Raw genomic sequence first — 20622 nt, 5'->3', positions numbered from 1 at the left:
CTGTGTGTGTATTAAACAAGTGCAGGTAGACAGATGCTGGAGTATGAGACTTCTGTAGCTGACAAAGTGAGAGGTTGCAGAATGGAGTGCAAACCTGCCAAGGAGGGATGATTATATTTAGCGTAGGCAATGTTGTCAGCATTCATACCAACAGCTTGCACAGTCTCTTTAACACAAATACTGAAAGGATGTATAGCAGTTTGAAGTATGTGATATTGAGCTTCCCAATGCACTATTCCATCTATAATGATCTGGGAGAGACTTTAGGGCATAAATAAGAGACAACTGTTTCTATCGAAGTGATAGAGCCAGTTCATTTGCTTCAACATAAAGACTGAGTGGGTGAAGTGTGAAAGGCACCAGTAGCTATCCATATACCCTGATGATGGATAGAATCCAACCATTGCAGGTTACTCTGTCTTGCAGAACCATAGACTTGAGATCCATAATCTGGCTTTGAACATATAAGTGCACAATAAAGATGAGCAATGAAGCTCGATCAGCGTTCCACTCAATAGAGGATAGATAGCGAAGGAGATCAATACCCTCTTGCACTTTTCTCTAAGTTGACAAATATGAGTCCCAAGAAGTTGGCTTCTGTAGCTACTAGGATAACAGTGCGTCCCATTCTTAATTCAGGAACTGGGTGACGAGTGTGTTTTTGACAGAAGTGTACACAAACACTTCTTTCTGTTGAAAATCAAAACCCATTACTAAGAGCCCACAGAGAAACATGATCAACTGCTTGCTGAAGTTGTCTTTCAATTACCCCCATGTTACATGAGTGACAGTAAATTGTGAAGTCATCAACATATAGAGCATTGTCTACAATGGGAGGAAGCTGTTGTGATTGAGTTAATTTTAATATCAAAAAGTGTCACACTTAAGACAGAGCCTTGGGGAACACCCTGTTCTTGATGATATGGTTGAGTTAGCATACTTCCCACTCTGACTTGGAAAGTTCGCCTGGACAGAAAGTTTTTAATAAATACAGAAAGGTGTCTTTGAGACCTAGGTTATAGAAGTCTTTTAATATACCATATCTCCAGGCTGTGTCATAAGCTTTTTCCATGTCAAAGAAAACTGAAACAAGATGTTCTTGCTTCAGAAATGCATCTTTCGTATGTCTCTAAATGATCCAAATGTCTACAGAACCCATACTGTCTTTGGAGAGAAGATTGTTGCTTTCTAAATACCAGAGAAGTCTGGCATTAACCGTTTTCCCTAGTATCTTACAAAGACAGCTGGTCAGAGCAATGGGTTGATAACTATTTGCTTGTGTTGGATCTTTTCCTGATTTTGGGATAGCAATGACAACTGACTTATGCCAGAAATTTGGAAACTCTTCCTCTGCTAGTATTCTATTGTATACGATAAGGAGATCCATAGAAGATGATGGTATATGTTTTATCATTTCATAATGGATGTCATTACGAAACTACTATCTCACCCTCATGCAGTAGGGTGAGATAGTAGGAGAGCTCTTTTTAGTTCCTTCTTAACAAATGGCTGATTGTATGGCTCAAGAATGTTGGTAGAAAAATTTAGCCTTTGTTTCTCTTGCTGCTAAAAATTCAGGAGGATATGAAGCTGTTGCTGGGATTCTGGCAAAATTTTCCCCCAAAGTGTCTGCAATAGCTTTGGGATCAGTGATAATACTTCCATTGTCTAAGGTAGACAAAACAAACAATATCTGCCATTAATTTTCCGGATTTTATCCATACAATTTTTGGACTAGTCATTTGATTTAACTGATGTAGTAAATTGGATCCATGATTGTTTTTGACTCTGACATCTCACATGATGTGCTTTGGCTGGAGCATGCTTGAAAGCTATTAAGTTTGATGTGGTGGGATGTCTACGAAATATACCTCCATGCTCCGTGTAGATCTGTTTTGGCTGTCTGATATTCTGGGTTCCACCAAAGCTTTGAATAGAATGGAAACTGAGATGATGTTTTCAGAACGGAGGCTGGTGCTCCTGGACAATGCGCTCTGTTATATATCTTTAGTGCTTTACTGATAGGTGTTTGCCTGAGGATATCAGCATTACATTTTGCAAGATGAGAAAAAATGTTCCAGTCAGTCTGGTCCATTTTCCATATAGGTATCCGTGTGGGTGAATGTGGTTCCTGTGAAGACATTGTGCAAAGATCAGGGAAGTTATTATTACCATGGATTCTTTCAATGATTTGTACTCATCTATTAGTGTTGGCACTACCCCACAGAGTATTGTGACCATTAAAGTCACCCATCAAAAGTATGGGTTCAGGCAGTTGCAAGATAAGATTATCAAGATTAATTTCATTTAACTCAGCACTCAGTGATAAATAAATTGAACATGCTGAACCAGAAATCCTATGGAGAGCCGAATCACTACTGCTTCCAGAACAGTATTAAGTTGGACATGATGGAAAGTAATATGACTGCCACTAGGATAGCTAATCCTCCATGAGCAGGACCAACCTCCAGTTTTGTCCTTACATACAACAGTGAAATTCCTAAAGCTAGGGGTCCTCATTGGGTCTTAAGCATGTTTCCTGTAGGCAGAAACAGAAAGGCTTGTGTTTCTGCAACAAAATCTTGATATCATCAATATTCTGGCAAAATCCACAACAGTTCCATTGTAAAAATTTTCCTATGGTTTTGGTTTTATAGACTTGTCTGCTTTAACAGAAGGTTGAGGGCTTACTTTTGTCAGATTTATATTTATCAATTGTTTCCGGGAAGTATGGACGGCCAGTGTCAGTCTCTTCTTCTGGTAGAGTATTCACTACATTTGATATGTTAGGGTGAGTTAGTAAGTTTAGTTTAGTTTAGAAGGTACTAAAGTATCCATTTTTTTTGTGGGAGTGTCTGGCGGTTTATCTTTGAATGATATCTTTGCCATAATATTTCTGACAAGTGGATTTTCAAAGAGTGGGTTCATTTTTAAAGTTGTCTGAGTAAAGCCATAGTTCATGTGATTGATGCACTCAACAGATGAGCACTCACAATTATAAGGTGCAGGTATGGTGATATCAGATGGTGGAACAGACATACAGGTTTGAGTTGCTGTTGGCACTTTCTTAATTGTTACCTTCTCAGCATAAGAGGATCTCAGAGCAGGTATGATAGTGGCTAGTTTTCTTTTTGCATCCTGATATGCTATATTCTGTTTTCATTTTTTTTTGTATTTCTTTTTCATCTTTTCACTTCTGACATGCACAAAAATAAGCTGGATGATCTTCCTGACAGTTGACATGTTTAGGTTTTTTTTGCACAGCAAGATTTGTTATCATCCTCTTTACTATCACATCATGCACAGGTAGTAGAACCATGACAGGCAGTTTGGGCATGTCCATATCTCGGACATTTAAAGAATCTTAGCAGGTTAGCGATGTACATTCTAACAGGCCAGCTGACACATCCTGCTTTTACAGATGTTGAAGGCTTAGGTGTATCAAAAGTAAGGATGATATTCTGCTTGAAACCAGGCGACCATCCCTACGTATCAGGATGTGCCTCACACCTGTCACTCCTTGATCTTTAAGCTCTGAAAATATCTCCTCATCAGGAACATCAAGGAGATTCCATTCTGATATCACTCCTCTACAGGAATTGAGTGTTTTATGAGGTGTTACTGTGATTTTTATTCCACCCACTGTTGTTGCTCTCGGTAGTTTCTCGGAATGTTGTTGACACAATGTTTCCACAAGGATATCACCAGAACGCAATTTCTTAACAGTTTTGAGAGATCCTGCCAGACCTTCTAAACTCTTTTGACATTTTTCCAATTAGTTTTTCACCTGTTTTCACCATGAATGATTAAAAATATTGGTGCATTTATACTAGTATCATATATCTTCTGTTTCCATACGCTATATCTATGCTGGACTTCGTTAGGGCCCCTGAAACCTTTGAGGATGAAGGATTCATGATCAAAAAGTTTTTGGTTCAGAGCCAGAGCTCCCCGCCCACCACAGAGCCACATATGGATGCCCACTGACCGGCAAGCAAAGACTGCACTTAGGAGTAAGACACCAGGGCTATCCCTGATGCTATACCGGCACCACGGCAAGCCTCGAGTCCTCACTTCTAGACCATGGGGAGAGACATACTGCAACACCTTTAACCCTCGCAGGCAAGCCCACTAGCCGATTGATCCTGGCTGGGCCATTCAGGACTATTGATCTTGTCAAAGCAGGAGGCTAAAGTAGTGCAAGACTGCCAGAATCCCACTTTTCAGATGTCCATGGGGGTCAGACAGCACAGCAGCAGCAGGCTTTTGGATCCCAGTGAAGGTGGTCTGGAAAAAAGGATAGTGAAAAAGACTCAGGAAAAGCAGAGCAAAGAATATGGGAAGAGAAGCAAAGAAAAAGAGGAAGAATGAAAAGGGCCAGTACCATCACTGCGAGGTCCCCTCCACCATGAACAGGTTACCCACATGGAAGAGTTGGATAAGGGAGATAACTAAACCAGTGCATCACAGGCTTCTGTATGCTTAGACTGCTACTGTTTGGTTTGTACATTAATGATATTAGATTTGGAGGGGGGGGGGGTTCGTTTTTTTGTGGGTGCAATGGATTTATGAAAGGCTGTAAACCTATCATGAAGCAGTACCATAGGCATGTGCAACGGGATGATAATTCTTTTTGCTGACTTTTCTTGGAAAGGGCTGAATATATGCTAGTTTTCTGGGATACTATACTATATGGGGGAGGAGGATAGTTTTGTGAAGGTAGTTAATGCATGATGTCAGATGAATATGAAATATTGTCACAAGATGACACAGGTAAAGACAGACCTATAAATTAGTATATAAAGTGTATCCATAAAAGATCTGAAGGACTCTTTATTGTTCCAAAGTGTACTGATAAGTCAATGACAGTGGAGTACCATGTTTTGGATAGAATAGACATACATCAGCAATATTATTCTATTGGGAAAAATTGCACCCCATATTTACATCTAGAAAAGTACAAGTAAATCAAGCACTAAGTTTGTACATAAGATAAAATAGAAAATTCAATTATCAACTACTCTTTCTTCAATCTAGCAAAACACATAAAAGGAATAAGTAAAAGTGGAAAAAATAAGATCTTAATTTCAACCCAGAAAATATGGATTAATTTGTTATTCTATTGTGCCCACCAACTGAATAGCATCTCTGCTATCCAACCAACAGGCCACAGGATTGAAATCCACTGTGGGCATTGATGTTTATGAATTTCTACAAGTGGTATATTATTTTCATAACTGCTATCCTTTTGGGAAGCCTGAAGTATAACAGGTTTCCTGGATATGGTACTAATGTACTTTGTGGGTGGGATTCACATTTAAAAAAATGTGGAAGGAAGTCCATTTTTTTTTTTAATCTGAATACAACCCATGAAAGGCTGTAAATATAAATTACATTAGTATTAGTATATTAGATAATACAGAGAGCAAACATGAAACTTTTTGACCCATTTCAGGTCTCCAATAAGAAGGATGATTTCACAATAGGCAATGGAATCAATTTACCATCTAAAGATATTCACAAAATATCCAGACCTCAGTCTTGCAGTTTCATCCCCTACCAACACACGTGCGTGCACGCGGCGCAATGCCGATCTCAATCGTGAGATGTTGACTGGTAAAACTGAAGTAGGTTGGTATCATGCATGAAACAAATAACAGAGGAGAAGGAAAAAACTCGTTCACATTTGATCTGAAGAGCTATGGATTGTATTCAACACATACTATTTACTCGAATATAACTTGCATTTTTTTTTCTCCAAAATTAAAGTTAAAAAATCATGGTACAAGATATATGTGGGAAGTTTCAGAAACTGAAGTTTTTCAGGAAAAAAAACTAAATTGATGTTTATAATTAAATCCTTAGTATTCATTATAATTTCTGATTGTTCACATTATACATAAAATGAATGCATTTAAATGTTAATTATCAACATTATTTACATGATCGATCGCCTTCATCACACGATACGTTTGAATCTTTTAGCGACAATGCTTCTGTAATTAAATTAATTAATTAGTCCCAAGCTCTCAAAATCAAAATTTCACTTCCAAATTCGAGAGATGATTTAGAGGTCATATTATGTAATCTTAATCGAGTTTCTTTAGTCATTTGTTTTCCAAAATTTCTTTTAATTATGCCATTCGTTTTTTGTAAATTTGTAGTCTATCGTAAAAAGTAATTTTTAAACATAAATAACTAAAAGAAGAAATATACAAAGGATAATACAATTATGAGAGATGCACTTACTGTGTGGAAGAGGGCTAGAAGCTGGTTCACTACAAGTAGATGACGCTGGAGATGGTGGTGGTGGCATTTCCTGACGGTCTACTTTAGGTTCGGCACACTTTGGATTGTCTTTGATATCTCGCTGGTCAAACTTTTTGTCCCTAAATTAATTTTATTTCATCAGAATGAAGTACAGAAGTGGTAACAAATGTATAGGAGGGTGGTTAATGGTTATTCATAACAATGCTTGATAGTATGACAACACAAGGGAAAATAAAAATTAGTTTATTGAACTTACTAACGTTTTATTGGATTTCAAACCAGCATCTTTGAAGCCCAAATTACAGACATTGTAAACCTACAGTGCTAAGTATATGTTTGTAGAAAAATTTGTAACTGAAAAGGAATGAATGTCCTAACAAGGTGACCTCTAAGGGACGAATATGAGATAAATTAACTCAGAGAAGTCAGGCTAACTGGGATCATAAAACAAGTCAACCACATCTTTGTGCAAATTAATTAATTTGCCAAAGTAATTAAGTACATAAAAACTGTATCTGCTATATAGTTTTTATGTACTTCATTCATGACAAATGATAACACAGCAACCAATTTGTCAAAAGCAGGCTAAGTTGCAGGCACAAGAAACTTTGTATCCTCAAGGATGTGCCAGAGGATGAAGCTGATCCTATGGAGAACAGCTGGAAGTTGACAGTTGGATGTGTGGTTTGAATTATTTCGACATCACTTGCAAACCATGCATCTAACTAGAAACCTTCACATGTGCAAGAGGATGAAGGATCGGCTTCATCCTCTTGCACATCATACAGATGTATAAAGTTCCATGTGTTTGCAACTTCACTTACTTGGGAGAGACTGGTAGCTCTGTTAATATATGCCTTGAAGGACATTGTGTAAAATTACATCTTCCATTATCAATATGGCAAGTCAAGACTGATAAACTATGCTCTGGATATTGCATGCTTAAATGGAAAAAGACAACTGTGTTACATAAAAATAAAAATTGATATGGCAGATTATTTTTAGAATCCACATTAGCTTTGAAGAATCCACTCAAACTTAACAAGCATGATCAAAGAATCCACTCGAACTTAACTGCCAAAGATCAAGGAGTCATTCTAAGACTTAATTTTACCTGACTTATATGAATTAACTTCATTTTAATCTGGTTCCTAAGGTGCATGTTGTTAGGAATTGGTCCTTTTTTTGCAGGATCTCACCTATGTTTCTTCTATGTCCATGTGGTATTTTTCCAGTTCTTCTGTAAAAATGCTTTCCTTCTCAGTGATATTCCTTATGTTGATGGTTCCTATCTTAATTTTTCTAACACTGACTTGGAGTTTGTTACAGCAGCTAACTTTTCACGATTTGTCCTGATTACCTGATGCAAACAGCAGGGCCTTGTTTAGTTATGCAATGCCATGCCATAGTTGGAATGAAATATCATCATGTTTATTTCTGATTTTAGCCAATAGAGAATACAATTAGGTTGGATGAGTCCCAAATTTCCAGCCCATTCTCATTCATTCAGTACTCAGATGATACCTGCTAACAAGGTGTACTACATGAATTTTACTTTCATTGCATGAGTTCCTCCCACCATTTATTTATTTATTTATTAAGTGGCTCTTTTACTCTTATCATCTTATGTGTTTGAAAATGATAGATGAATTTTTACAAACTACATCTATCATTTTCAAACACATTTGAAAACTATCAGAAAAATCAGAACTCAATGATGGACATAGGAAGTTTAAGAGGCAGTAAAGCAAGAGAAGAAAGCACATCGAAAGTTCCTGGCAAATAAGTCAGTTTGTGCTCTTAGAGAATACAGAGACAAATGTAAGAAAGCTAAACACTGTGTAAAAGTAGCTAAGCAAAATTCATCAGAAGACTTTGGTAAGAACATAGAAAACAAATATCAGGAAAGTGGCAAAATATTCTGGAGACTATTGAAAAAGCTTAGAAGTGGAGGAAAGTACTATGAAAGGAATCAGAGACGATAAAAGTGACATGAAAACTGAAGATACTGATATTCTAGATTTCTGGAGTAATTATTTAGAAAGAGTTCTAAATGAAACAAGCAGTGTCAGCATGGTAGAAAACTCCCAAAAGGAATGCCATCAGGAATACATATCTACACTTGAAGTACAAAAAGTCATCAAAAACATGAAATATGGAAGACAGCTGGAATAGATAAAGTTCGGCCAGAAATCCTTAAATATGGGGGAATAAAAGTTTTACATTGCATAATTCAAAAGGCCTGGTCACAGGATCGAATTCTAGATGATTGGAATAGAACTTATTTTTATCATCTATAAAAAAAGAGAAATAAAACTGAATGTGAGAATTACAGGGGTATTTCCCTCCGAGTGTTCCTGGTAAGATTTATACAGGTATACCTGATTAACGGCTGTGCAGAAGAGAAGCTTGGTGAAGAACAACCTGAATTAAGGCCAAATAGAGTTGTCAGGGTCAGATTTTCACTTTAAAACAAATAGCTGAGAAATCCTGGGAGTATAACAAGAATTTGTATTTAAGTTTTGTTGATCTGGAAAAGGCATATGACAAGGTGCGAAAAGGAAAGCTCTTCAAAATGCTACAGTTATATGGTGTAAATGAAACATTATATCAAGCAATACGTAGTCTCTATTTAAGCAGTAAGTCAGCAGTTCGAATTGAAGAATATACAGGAAGATGGGTTGAAGCAAAATCGGTTGTGAAATGATGCACCTAACCTCCAGTGTTATTCATTATCTGTATGTATCATATTATGAAGGAAGGTATTAAATTTGATATCAAAACTGATGTTAATCTTAGCTCTTTACTTTATGCAGATCATATTCTTCTGAATAAATCCAATACAATTCTGCAAGAGATTCCCTGACTAAATTGAATAACTGATGTAATAAATTTGAAATGAAAATCAGCAATAAAAAGACAATAAAAATAGTCAGAAACATTGAAAACATCAATTCATCATTAACCTGAATGGTGAACCTATAGAACAAGTAAAACATTTCCACTATTTAGGCAAAATATTTAGAGAAGATCGTAAATTAAATATCGAAATTATTATTACCTCACACCTACAGGGAGCTCAAACACTCATCAAGGGAGGGCACCTACTCTACAACTCTGTCTCCACCACATAACCCACCAATGAACTGCAACTAGACCAACGCCATCTACCGCCCACCACCACTAGTATTTTCACAGACAATTACAAACATCCATGCCCATGGCAGGATTCGAACCCACAGCATTTTGGCAGGAGAGAGCAGATACGCTAACCACTCGGCCATCCAGGCCGACCTGGATGGCCGAATGGTTAGTGATGAACAACAGAATTAGTAAAGTTGGTATGGTAGTAAGTCAACTGAATAAATTTATATAGAATAAGAAAGAAATTAGTCAAAACACTAAATTAGCTGTGTATAGGACAATATTCAAACCAGTTTTAACTTATGGATCTGAGAGCTGGGTTAGAAATAAAACACTTGATCAAAGACTAGAGAGCTCTGACATGCGAGTTCTGATGAACAGATGCCATCAATGGTGGCATCACATCAAAAATGAAGATATTAGAAAGGAACTTGCCATTGTCAGCATTCAGGAATGTGTCAGTGAAGATAATCTCAGCTGGTATGGTCACTTAAACAGAATGGGAGAGGAAGGATTAACAGAACAAGTGTTCTTTGCCAGATTGGCAGGAAAAAGACCCACAGGAAGATCTATATGTAGATGGACATATAAAAAGTAAAAAGTACTTTAAAATATAGAAATATAAGATCTGATGATACTGGAGTCTTGACAGATAACAGATTAATATTGAGGAAAATTATACAATGGTGTAATTTATTCATGTAGTACTATCATAACTGAAACATTCACAGACCAAAGGGATTAACTCCATTTTTGATTTTTTTTTTTTTTTTTTTTTTTTAATTTTAGTGTCAAAGCACTTGATTAATGCTTAACTTTTTATATTTAAAATAAATTTGCTTATTAATTAGACTTAACACCACTAAATGACAAAAGTTTTATGTCATTTAGCGGTGACACTGTGGAATAATAAATAATTTATTTACGAATAAGTTATTCCATACTCATCATCATCAAATTACTGCCATGTACTCTCAAGGGTTGTACAGGATACGATAGTACAACATGAAAAATTTGCATCATTACTAACTTCCTATCTACAATTTTCCTCCAAATCAGTCTGTTAGTTGTCAAGACTCCAACATTATCAGATCTTATATTTCTGTCGTCTAAGACACTTTGTACCGTATCAATCCACCTATATCTTGGTCTTCCTCTGGGTCGTTTTCCTGCGAACCTGGCAGAGAACACTTGTTTTGCTAATCTTTCATCGCCCATTCTGTTTAAGTGACCATACCACTTCAGATTAGCTCTGCTAACGCATTCCTGGATGCTGACAATATCAAGTTCTTTCCTAATATCCTCATTTTTAATATGATATTCCCATTGATGCTATCTGTTCACGCCTCTAATCTTTCTCAAGACTATCATATCTGCGGTCTCTAGTCTTTGGTCAAGTATTTTACTTCTGACCCAGCTGTCATATCCATAAGTTAAAACTGGTTTGAACACGGTCTTGTATACAGCTAATTTAGTGTTCTGACCAATTTCTCTCTTATTCCATATGAATTTATTCAATTGACTTCCTACCGTACCAGCTTTGTTGATTCTGTTGTCTATTTCCATATTTAATTTTCCATCTTCACTAAAAATCGTGCCTAAGTAGTTAAATGTTTTACTTGTTCCACAGGTTCTCCGTTCACAACGCAGTTGACATTTTCAACAATTCTGCTTATTTTCATTGTCTTTTTATTACTAACCTTCATACCATATCTATTACAACAGTTACTCAATTTAGTCAGGGAATCTTGCAGACTTGTAGCAGATTTATTCAGATGTATAACATCTTCTGCATAAAGCAAAGAGCTGACATTAACTTCTCCAATTTTGATACCATGTTTTATATCATGTTTAATACCACATTCCTTCATAATGTGATCCATATAGATAATGAATAACAGAGGGGATAATGTACATCCTTGTCTCACACCAGATTTAACAGTAAACCATCTTCCTGTACTTCCTTCAATTCTAATGGCTGACTTACAACTCAAATAAAGACTAAGTATTGCTTGTTATAATGCCCCATTGACACCATATAACTGCAGCGTATTGAATAGCTTCTCTCTTGGCACCTTGTCATATGCCTTTTCCAAATCGACAAAACTTAAATACATATCTTTGTTATATTCCCATGCTTTCTCGACTATTTGTCGTAAAGTGAAGATCTGATCCTGACAGCCTCTGTTTGGCCTGAATTCAGCTTGTTCTTCGCCAAGCTTTTCTTCCACAATTCTTCTCAGCCGTTTCTCAAGTATACTTGCATAGATCTTGCCAGGAACACTCAGTAGGGAAATACCTCTGTAATTCTCACATTCAGTTTTATTTCCCTTTTTATATATGGGTACTATGAGAGCTCTACTCCAATAATCGGGAATTCGTCCCTCTGTCCAGGCTTTCTGAACTATGCAGTGCATACACTGTAAGACTTTTATACTACCATACTGCAGCATTTCTGGTCGAATATCATCTAATCCCTTTGATGGCTTTTTCTACTTCAAGTATGGATAGGTATTTCTGACTGTATGCCTGTTCAGTGTTTTCTAACACTGTGCTATCACTGCTTGTTTCATTTAGCAATTTTCTCGATCCATACAATTGCAATAATGCAATTCAAACGCTTATAAGAATTTAGTTAAGTATTTTTGTAATGCAACAGTATATATTAGACAATAACAGTAACCTGTTTACCATTATGCTGTCATAAAAAAAAGTAAAATTTCAAAAAAAAAAAAAAAGAAAGAAAGAAAGAAAGAAATACAATTAACATGTTAAGTGCCAAGCCCATTTCATTTACCTTTTTGTTTATGGTGCACACATTTTATTCAAAAATATATCTATTACAGAATTTCGAAAGAAATTAGCTACTCATCTTACAAATTGTCAAGATAAAGAAAAAATTGCATCCCTTTGTGTTAATTTTTAATATCAGAATATTATTTATTACATTTTATATCACTGGTCACCAATGACCGACTCAGCCTGAATGGAAAATAATTGTCGGTGACCAACAAAGCGCTTAACGTGTTAATGAGTTATTTTCACTTGCCAAATCGATTAACTCCCTTAGTTATGTGAAAAATGTTAAAATTATACGGACTATTCCAAAGATATACTATTTCATGCATTTTATATGTATTAGATAAAAGCTATGCCTGTAATAATACATTCTACAATGTTTATTTGAATTTAAATTTTAAAAGGAATTTTAAAAAAGAATGTATATCATATTATTCAATTTTCTCTCCTCTTTGTTTTGTGGAGTTAATCGATTTGGCAGAGCAGCTCAGTTATCCTGTACACCCCATAAGGGAAATATCAGGAATTTGATGATGATGATGATGACATAAACTTATCATTCAAACAATGATGAATCAAATGCTGCTTGGAAATTAGTGGTGAGATTATTTCCCTGGACAGTTTAAACATTTCATAACAAACAATTCCTTATTCCTTGACTATGAAAGAACAATAAAAATTTTGGTATTCAGCATGTTTTATAAACATATTACATGGAAACATGCACTCTTATCTGCCATGGAATCCTGTGGACAACCGCATCTTCCTCTGCTCATGCAGTGTCATACTGTGGAGGAAAATGTTTACTATTCAGCTTCATGTAAAATGTGAAGCATTCAGAATAAATGATTCTTTAAAGATACTTGTGACAATAGGATTATAAAATATATACACGTTTACACAAGAATATTATTTAATTTTCCAAATATTTCAGTCTGAATATTACAGACCATCTTCAGTGGCTACATAGGAATAGTTTTAAAAAAACAAGGTGGAATATGAACAATTGATCATTCACAAATAGAACGAGCCCTGTGATGTCATATCACTAAGTATTAAAAGAGTAAACATTTTTTATCAGAGTCATGTTATTCTATCATGTGTTATCCTGATTAAACTTTCCCAAATTTTTTGATACAGATATACAGTCATTACGATTCAAGTTAGGACATTGAAGTAGGCCTCCACACTTTCTTTAAATAAACGTTCAAATTTATAGCGACATCTGTGTAGGAGGCAAGTCTTGGACCAAAGGATGTTATGGCTTTTCTATTCCATGCTAAGCTAATCCAGATTTCTCGGGTTTGTTGTGTTGAATGGATGATTGATTGATGCTCTTGAATTCTTTTTTCTATAGAGCATCCAGTTTGTTCAAAGTAGGAAAGATTACAGTAACACGGAACTTGATACACACCAGGTAGAGACATAGTTGAGCGTTTATCTTTCAAAGAAGGAAAATGGGTGGATAATTTGTTAATAGGTGTATAAGTGGCTGTTAAATCATATTTCTTCAGAATTCTTGAAATTGGTTCTGAAATCCCGGAAATGTAAGGAAATGGAACTCGACGTATTGAATCTTTGCTGTTTTGTGTTGGATTGTAAGAATCGAAAAGATATTGTGTACTCTTTTCGGAGAAGCCATTTAGTTTTATGTGATGTTTGATAGTTGAAAGTTCTTTCTGTAATAAATGAGAAGTTGAACAATTAATTTTGGCTCGTCGAATTAAACATTTTATGATTCCTGTTTTTTGACAAGGATGATGGGCAGATTCTTTGAGAATATAATGACCTGTGAAAGTTGGTTTTCTATAAACTGTTGTTGTAAGAATACCTGAAGGTGAACGGATGAGGAGGATGTCTAAAAATGGTAACTTGTCTTTTTCAATCTCCATGGTAAAATTTATAACAGGATGTAAGGAATTGATACTGCTTAAAAAGGAAGGTAAGTAGTCTCTGTTATGAGGCCATACAACAAAGATGTCGTCTATATATCTAACCTAAAAGGATGGGTTAGATATATATATATATAGATATCTAACCCAAAACTTTCTCTTTTACTTCGAGATCGCTCAACATACCAAGAACTCAATCACGATCCAACCAACGGACAACTGAAGAAATTAAACTCCCTGCTAGATGAGGTCAGAAGTTTGGATAAAGACACGATTGAAAGGCAAAAAAACTCATTTTGCTAGGCCTCCTAGGTTTTATGGTCTACCTAAAATACATAAAACAGATATTCCTCTTCGCCCTAGAGTGGATTGTATTGATGCTCCTACTTATCGCATAGCTAAATATCTAGTTAAATTATTGAAATCTTAAAAAGGAAGGTAAGTAGTCTCTGTTATGAGGCCATACAGCAAAGATGTAGTCTTTGTTTTATGGTCTACCTAAAATACATAAGACAGATATTCCTCTTCGCCCTATAGTGGATTGTATTGATTCTCCTACTTATCGCATAGCTAAATATCTAGTTAAATTATTGAAATCACACACTAGCAACTCACGCACTTTTTTGAAAAACTCTTCCGATTTCTTAAATCAATTGAAAAATATCTCGTTACAACCTACAGATCTTATGGATAGCTTTGATATAGAATCTTTATATATGAATGTACCTCTCAAAGAGACTTTAAAATTACTTGCTGACATCTTCCCACAAGACACTATAAAGTTATTTGATTTCATAATGTACTTTGGATATTTCTTATGTCAAAACAAATTTTACAACCAAGTGGAAGGAACAGCCATAGGAAGTCTACTCTCTCCTGCTCTAGCCAACTTTTATTTGGAACATCTAGAAGAAGTCCTGTTCTCATCTATATTCCCTCAACCATCCTTTTGGTTTATATATATATATATATATATATAGACGACATCTTTGCTGTATTTTGATTGAAAAAGACAACAAGTCATCATTACTAGATGTCCTCGTCATCCGTTCACTTTCAGGTATTCTTACAACAACAGTTTACAGAAAACCAACTTTCACAGGTCGTCATATTCTCAAAGAATCTGCCCATCATCCTTGTCAAAAAACAGGATTCATAAAATGTTTAATCCAACGAAGCAAAACTAATTGTTCACTTTCTCATTTATTACAGAAAGAACTTTCAATCAAACATCACATGAAACTAAATGGCTTCTCTGAAAAGAGTACACAACATCTTTTCAATTCTTACAATCCAACGCAAAACAGCTAGCAAAGATTCAATACGTCAAGTTCCAATTCTTTACATTTCCGGGATTTCAGAACCAATTTCAAGAATTCTGAAGAAATATGATTTAACAGCCACTTATACACCTATTAACAAATTATCCACCCATTTTCCTTCTTCTAAAGATAAATGCTCAACTATGTCTCTACCTGGTGTGTATCAAGTTCCGTGAAACTGTAATCTTTCCTACTTTGGACAAACTGGACGCTCTATAGAAAAAAGAATTCAAGAGCATCAATCATTCATTCAACACAACAAACCCGAGAAATCTGGATTAGCCAAGCACGGAATAGAAATGAGCCACAACATCCTTTGGTCCAAGACTCGCCTCCTACACAGATGTCGCTATAAATTTGAACGTGTATTTAAAAAAATGTGTGGAGGCCTTACTTCAATGTCCTAACTTGAATCGTAATGACTGTATATCTGTATCAAAAAATATGAGAAAGTTTAATCAGGATAACACATTAATTTTTTTTTTATTTTTAATTTTCTATATTAGCTAAAAGATTATTGCATGAATTTCTGAATTAATATCTTTAATTTAATCATGACTCTGATAAAAAATGTTTACTCATTTTTTATCCGAGTCTAGAAGAAAAAGATTAGCAAAACAAGCTTTCTCTGCCAGGTTGGCAGAAAAAAGACCCACAGGAAAACCAAGATATAGGTGGATTAATACAGTAAAAAGTGCCTTAGAAGACAGAAATATAAGACCTGATAACATTGTAGTCTTGACATTTAACAGACTGATGTGGAGGAAAATTGTAGATAGGAAGTTAGTAATGATGTAAATTTTTCATGTAATACTATCGTATCCTGTACACCCCTGTATTCTGTATATTGGGAATTTGATGATGATGAAGAAAGAAGAAAATGAATTTCATGATTTTAAATAGCATATTTTAGCAATTCTGCATGCATTCTAGTTGCATTTTCATTAAAATACCTATATATATCTCCTTATCAAAAAATACGGAAGTAATCACGTTTTACATTTTACACACAGCTGAATGATAAACCAACCTATGGGCTTTGTGATGCTATATGAGAGGGGAAGATGTTGCTATCCATAGGATTCCATGGTGGAAATCAACAACTAAAAAGTGTAGTTTTCGAAGTAAGAGATTGCTTTAGGAAAAAAAACTTAGCGATGTGATATCATGTGACTCGTTCTATTTGTGAATGATCAATTGCTCATATTCCACCTTGTTTTTTAAAACCATTCCAATGTAGCCACTAAGATGGTCTGTAATATTCAGACTGAAATATTTGACAAATTAAATAATATTCTTGTGTAAACGTGTATATATTTTATAATTCAGAATAAATTATTAAAAGATGCTATTAGAAATCAAGAAATTCATTTTCATATTTTTAAAAGATGATAAAGAAAAAAAAAGGATGAATTTAGAGAAAGCACGAAATTACTTTCCAAATATTTCTAGTTGTGCTTTTTTTCTAAATGCATATTTACATCTTGTAAGAAAGAAGAACAATATCTGCAAGATTCTCTGACTAAATTGAATAACTGTTGTAATAGATATGGCATGAAGGTCAGCATTAAAAAGACAAAGACAATGAAAATACGCAGAAACATTGAAAATATCAAGTGCATTGTGAATGGAGAATTTATAGAACAAGTAAAACATTTCAGCTACTTAGGCATGATTTTTAGTGAAGATGGTAAATTAAATATGGAAATAGACAACAGAATCAACAAAGCTGGTATGGTAAGAAGTCAACTGAATAAATTAATATGGAATAAGAGAGAAATTAGTTGGAACACTAAATTAGACAGTATTCAAGCCAATTTTAACTTATGGATCTGAGAGCTGGGTCAGAAGTAAAACACTTGACCAAAGACTAGAGACCGCAGATATGAGAGTCTTGAGAAAGATTAGAGGCATGAACAGATGGCATCCAATGGCAATATCATATTAAAAACGAGGATATTAGGAAAGAACTTGATATTGTCAGCATCCAGGAATGCATCAGCAGAGCTAATCTCAGGTGGTATGGTCACTTAAACAAAATGGGATAGGAAAGATTAGCAAAACAAGTGTTTTCTCCAGGTTGGCAGGAAAAAGACCCATTGGAAGACCAGATATAGGTGGATTGATACAGTAAAAAATGCCTTAGAAGATAGAAATATTAGATCTGATAATGTTGGGATCTTGACAGGTAACAGACTGATTTGGAGGAAAATTGTAGATAGGAAGTTAGTAATGATGTAATTTTTCATGTAGTACTATCATATCCCGTACACCTTGAGGGTATATATATATCAGGAATTTGATGATGATGATGAAATTTTCTGATTAGTATGACAACACATATAAAGTAAGTCCATATTTAATTTTTAGTAGTGAAAAAGAAAGAATAAAAACTTTGGGCTTAACTGCCCCCCAAAAAATTATGCATACCCAGCACTTAGAGGAATGATTCGGAAGTGGCATGCCTCTGTCAGATTCCATGCTGCTGACATGAGCTGTCCAACTCGTGGAACTCCTCCAGTTATAGTAAAAGCCAATGCACCAGGATGATACATAGGACTGTTTCTCATGCATACCTAAAAAACAAATTAAAAATTTTAAGTCTGTAACTATGAAAAGGATGTTATATATTTATATTATTTTTTTTATTATTATTTTAACTATAATAGACCATAAAATTAATTCTAGAACTTGAAAAATTAAGAAAACATGCATATGTTAATAAATAAAAATTTTAACTAATTAAGAATTTCTTACATATCATTTTTACACTTAATATATATATATATATATATATATATATATACAGGTATCCCTCGATTAATGCAGTTAATTAATCCCTCGATGTTACTGCATATATCAAAATTGCATTAATCAAATCTAATAATTAATGGTAAAAATTACAATTCGTCCATGATCGATTAGTGTATTAATAATTTGTAGGAGGCTGCATGGGAGGAATGACGTCATCGTGCTCATGTAACGAGGCTTGCATGTTTTTGCGTGGTAAATGTAACCCTGCAGAGCTTCCGGCAGTAAAAATTGCAGCACAGGTCATGGTATATCTCAGAGATACATTCATTACTAGTATGTGCTAAAATGCACTAAATCAAAGAAAAAATACTGCAAATATAATACATGATGGTACAAATTAAGTGGATATTGAATCCAACATTATTTCATAGCCGAATATAGAAACTACAAGAGTTTCGTGCCGAAATATAGAAGCTAAAAGTTTCAGTGGATGCAAGCATAAGCAACCTTATGGCCAACTCGTAGTAAAGGTGGAGTAAGCTCCAGATCACGTTCCTTAGTATTTTTCCATTATGTAAAGCACACGTCCTAGAGGACATGCATGATAAATAAGCCTTTAGCTCTCTATTTCAGTAATACATGATGGTTTATTTATTTTCAGTTACAATCTAGAAATTATTCAACAAAGAATTTAAAAAAAAACTAAACCATACTTACTGACATCGGAGGTCGCGGTATCTCTCAGATAAAATGTATTGTCAAATATTACAAACCTTTACATAACATGTGTTAAACCAAACTGACAGCAAAAACCAGTGTAGAATATCACTCATAACATATGAATGCACAGCTACTCATGACCTCCAAGCTATACACTGAATTGTGTAAGAATATTTATATTAAACATTTTGCATGTATCTATGTAACTGTCAGATCAGCTGCAAGCTCCGCAGGGTTAAAGGTGCGTTAATCAAAACTCTTGCCGCAATTAATTTTGCCGAGTTAATCAAATCCCGCGTTAAGCAAGAGATACCTGTATATGTATGTGTGTGTGTGCGCGTGTGTATTCCTGAGCTTCTACTCAGTTGTAATGGTACATTTTCAAGAATAAATATTTAATGACTTAAACTGAGATAAAATATGCAGTTTTAATTATAATGATACAACTAGTTTCAGCCTTTAACAGCTTCTTCAGGTATCCACTAAAGGCAGAATACATTAATAAAAATTGAAGTTACAAAGAACTGAAAATTACAGGCAAAAAATGCAATACATAATTGACACAAAAACGTTGTATTTTTCAAGTTGTTCTATCTAACGTGCTATTGTTTGTTGCATGCGAGCTTGGAAGTTCTCGTGAACGCCAGTATCGAACAACTGTAGTATGGCTATCAGGGATGTTGTAACTCAAATTGCTGTTCAAATGTTCAAGATTTAGGAGGGTTTCCCTGGACTACACGATTTTCCTTTCAAACTCATCACTGCAATGGAAAAGGTTTTCAGATTTATCCCAGCAAACTGAGTGACTCTGTAGATCATCATGAGGAACTATTTTATGGTAGTAAAAAAAAAATAAGATCTTGATGAAATTAGGCAGTAGCAGAAGGATTAAAATATCAGACCATTTTGGAAATCTGACAAATAAGAGATTAATTTGGAGGAAAATTGTTGATAAGAGATTAGTAATAATGTAAACTTATTAATGCAGTACTAGCATAGTATCCTGCACATTCCCTGAGGTAACTTTAAAGGCAATATGAAGAAATGAATTTTTAAAAGGCTATTGTGCATGACATCAACTAGCCCAAATATTATGAGACCATAGAGAAGCACATACCAAAACTTCAATAGATATACAAATAACTGTGAGATGGTATGGAAAAACCATTATCCATGGAAGAAAAAAAAAAGAATAAAAAGTGAAAAAATATAAAATAATAAACTACTGATATGTAATATCTACGTGACCCACAAACAATAACAAACTTTAGCTTGTCAGGGTGAAAACTGTTCCAACCTACAAACTGTTCAGTCACATAGATTAATCCTCTTCATCTCTTTCAGTCCTGTAATATCTGTCTTAATGAATATAAATATAAACAACTCTCAAAACATGGGAACGAAGAATACCATAAAATGGTAATTTGGTAGAGACCATGATGCCAGACTGATCAAATGTTGTGGTAAAATATAAAGAGTGATCACTTGATAAAAAGCCAAATGGCTATTTTTTTCTGGCGAAGTTAATTAAACTAAGGGAATAAAAATCCCTTATTATTTTACAGCCAGTATGCAAAACTCTAAGATGGAAAACTATGATCTAAGAGTTTCATGCCGAAGAACTATCGGCGAATCCAAGCGTAAGTGAACACCTGGTAGTACAACACCAAGACAACTCGAAGCAAAGGTGGAGCAAGCTCCCTCACTATCCTTGATATTTT

At 34.8% G+C, this 20622-nt stretch overlaps 1 protein-coding gene across 5 annotated transcripts in view; it reads right to left on the bottom strand.

The window, feature by feature from the left end:
- hyd (E3 ubiquitin-protein ligase hyd) overlaps positions 1-20622 on the bottom strand; it is a 680323-nt gene that overhangs the window by 480925 nt on the left and 178776 nt on the right. For all 5 annotated transcript variants that reach the window (XM_090411567.1, XM_090411569.1, XM_090411568.1 and 2 more), the window contains 2 exons: positions 17858-18003; positions 6250-6389 (listed from right to left, as the gene is read on the bottom strand). In XM_090411567.1, the coding sequence (XP_090267693.1) occupies positions 6250-6389; positions 17858-18003 (286 nt within the window). The remainder of the gene's footprint in view (positions 1-6249; positions 6390-17857; positions 18004-20622) is intronic.

The sequence above is a fragment of the Typopeltis vanoorti genome, chromosome 21 (genome assembly GCF_054136105.1).
Source record: "Typopeltis vanoorti isolate ZY-2024b chromosome 21, IOZ_Tvanoo_1.0, whole genome shotgun sequence".
In the NCBI taxonomy this organism is placed as follows: domain Eukaryota; kingdom Metazoa; phylum Arthropoda; class Arachnida; order Uropygi; family Thelyphonidae; genus Typopeltis; species Typopeltis vanoorti.
The sequence above is the reverse complement of the archived record's forward strand: the minus strand, read 5'-3'. Positions and strand labels throughout refer to the sequence as shown.